The 744-nt window shown below is 70.7% G+C and overlaps 1 protein-coding gene across 1 annotated transcript in view; it reads left to right on the top strand.

The window, feature by feature from the left end:
- Positions 1–744, top strand: part of PLEC (plectin) — a 21,367-nt gene that overhangs the window by 13,047 nt on the left and 7,576 nt on the right. The window contains exon 23 of the mRNA XM_010841258.1: positions 1–743. This exon is cut by the window's left edge and continues 32 nt beyond it. Within this exon, the coding sequence (XP_010839560.1) occupies positions 1–743 (743 nt within the window). The remainder of the gene's footprint in view (position 744) is intronic.

Here is a 744-nt window from a genome sequence, read left to right as displayed (position 1 = left end):
GGCGCCGGGAGGCCGAGGAGCGTGTGCAGAAGAGTCTGGCAGCTGAGGAGGAGGCTGCGCGGCAGCGGAAGGCTGCGCTGGAGGAGGTGGAGCGGCTCAAGGCCAAGGTGGAGGAAGCGCGGCGCCTGCGCGAGCGCGCGGAGCAAGAGTCTGCGCGGCAGCTGCAGCTGGCGCAGGAGGCTGCCCAGAAGCGGCTGCAGGCGGAAGAGAAGGCGCATGCCTTTGCAGTGCAGCAGAAGGAGCAGGAGCTGCAGCAGACCCTCCAGCAAGAGCAGAGCATGCTGGAGAGGCTCCGTGGCGAGGCCGAGGCTGCCCGGCGTGCGGCGGAGGAGGCAGAGGAGGCGCGCGAGCGGGCCGAGGGCGAGGCGGCGCAGTCCCGACAGCGCGTGGAGGAGGCGGAGCGGCTGAAGCAGGCGGCGGAGGAGCAGGCTCAGGCCCAGGCGCAGGCGCAGGCCGCCGCAGAGAAGCTGCGCAAGGAAGCTGAACAAGAGGCGGCGCGGCGGGCGCAGGCAGAGCAGGCGGCCCTGCGGCAGAAGCAGGCGGCCGCTGCGGAGATGGAGAAACACAAGAAATTCGCGGAGCAGACACTGCGGCAGAAGGCCCAGGTGGAGCAGGAGCTGACGGCACTGCGGTTGAAGCTGGAGGAGACGGACCACCAGAAAAGCATCCTGGACCAGGAGCTGCAGCGGCTGAAGGCGGAGGTGACCGAGGCCGCCCGCCAGCGCAGCCCGGTAGAGGAGGAGC

The sequence above is a fragment of the Bison bison genome, unplaced genomic scaffold, assembly GCF_000754665.1.
Source record: "Bison bison bison isolate TAMUID 2011002044 unplaced genomic scaffold, Bison_UMD1.0 scf7180017846977, whole genome shotgun sequence".
Lineage (NCBI taxonomy): Eukaryota > Metazoa > Chordata > Mammalia > Artiodactyla > Bovidae > Bison > Bison bison.
This window is presented reverse-complemented; position numbering and strand designations above follow the sequence as displayed.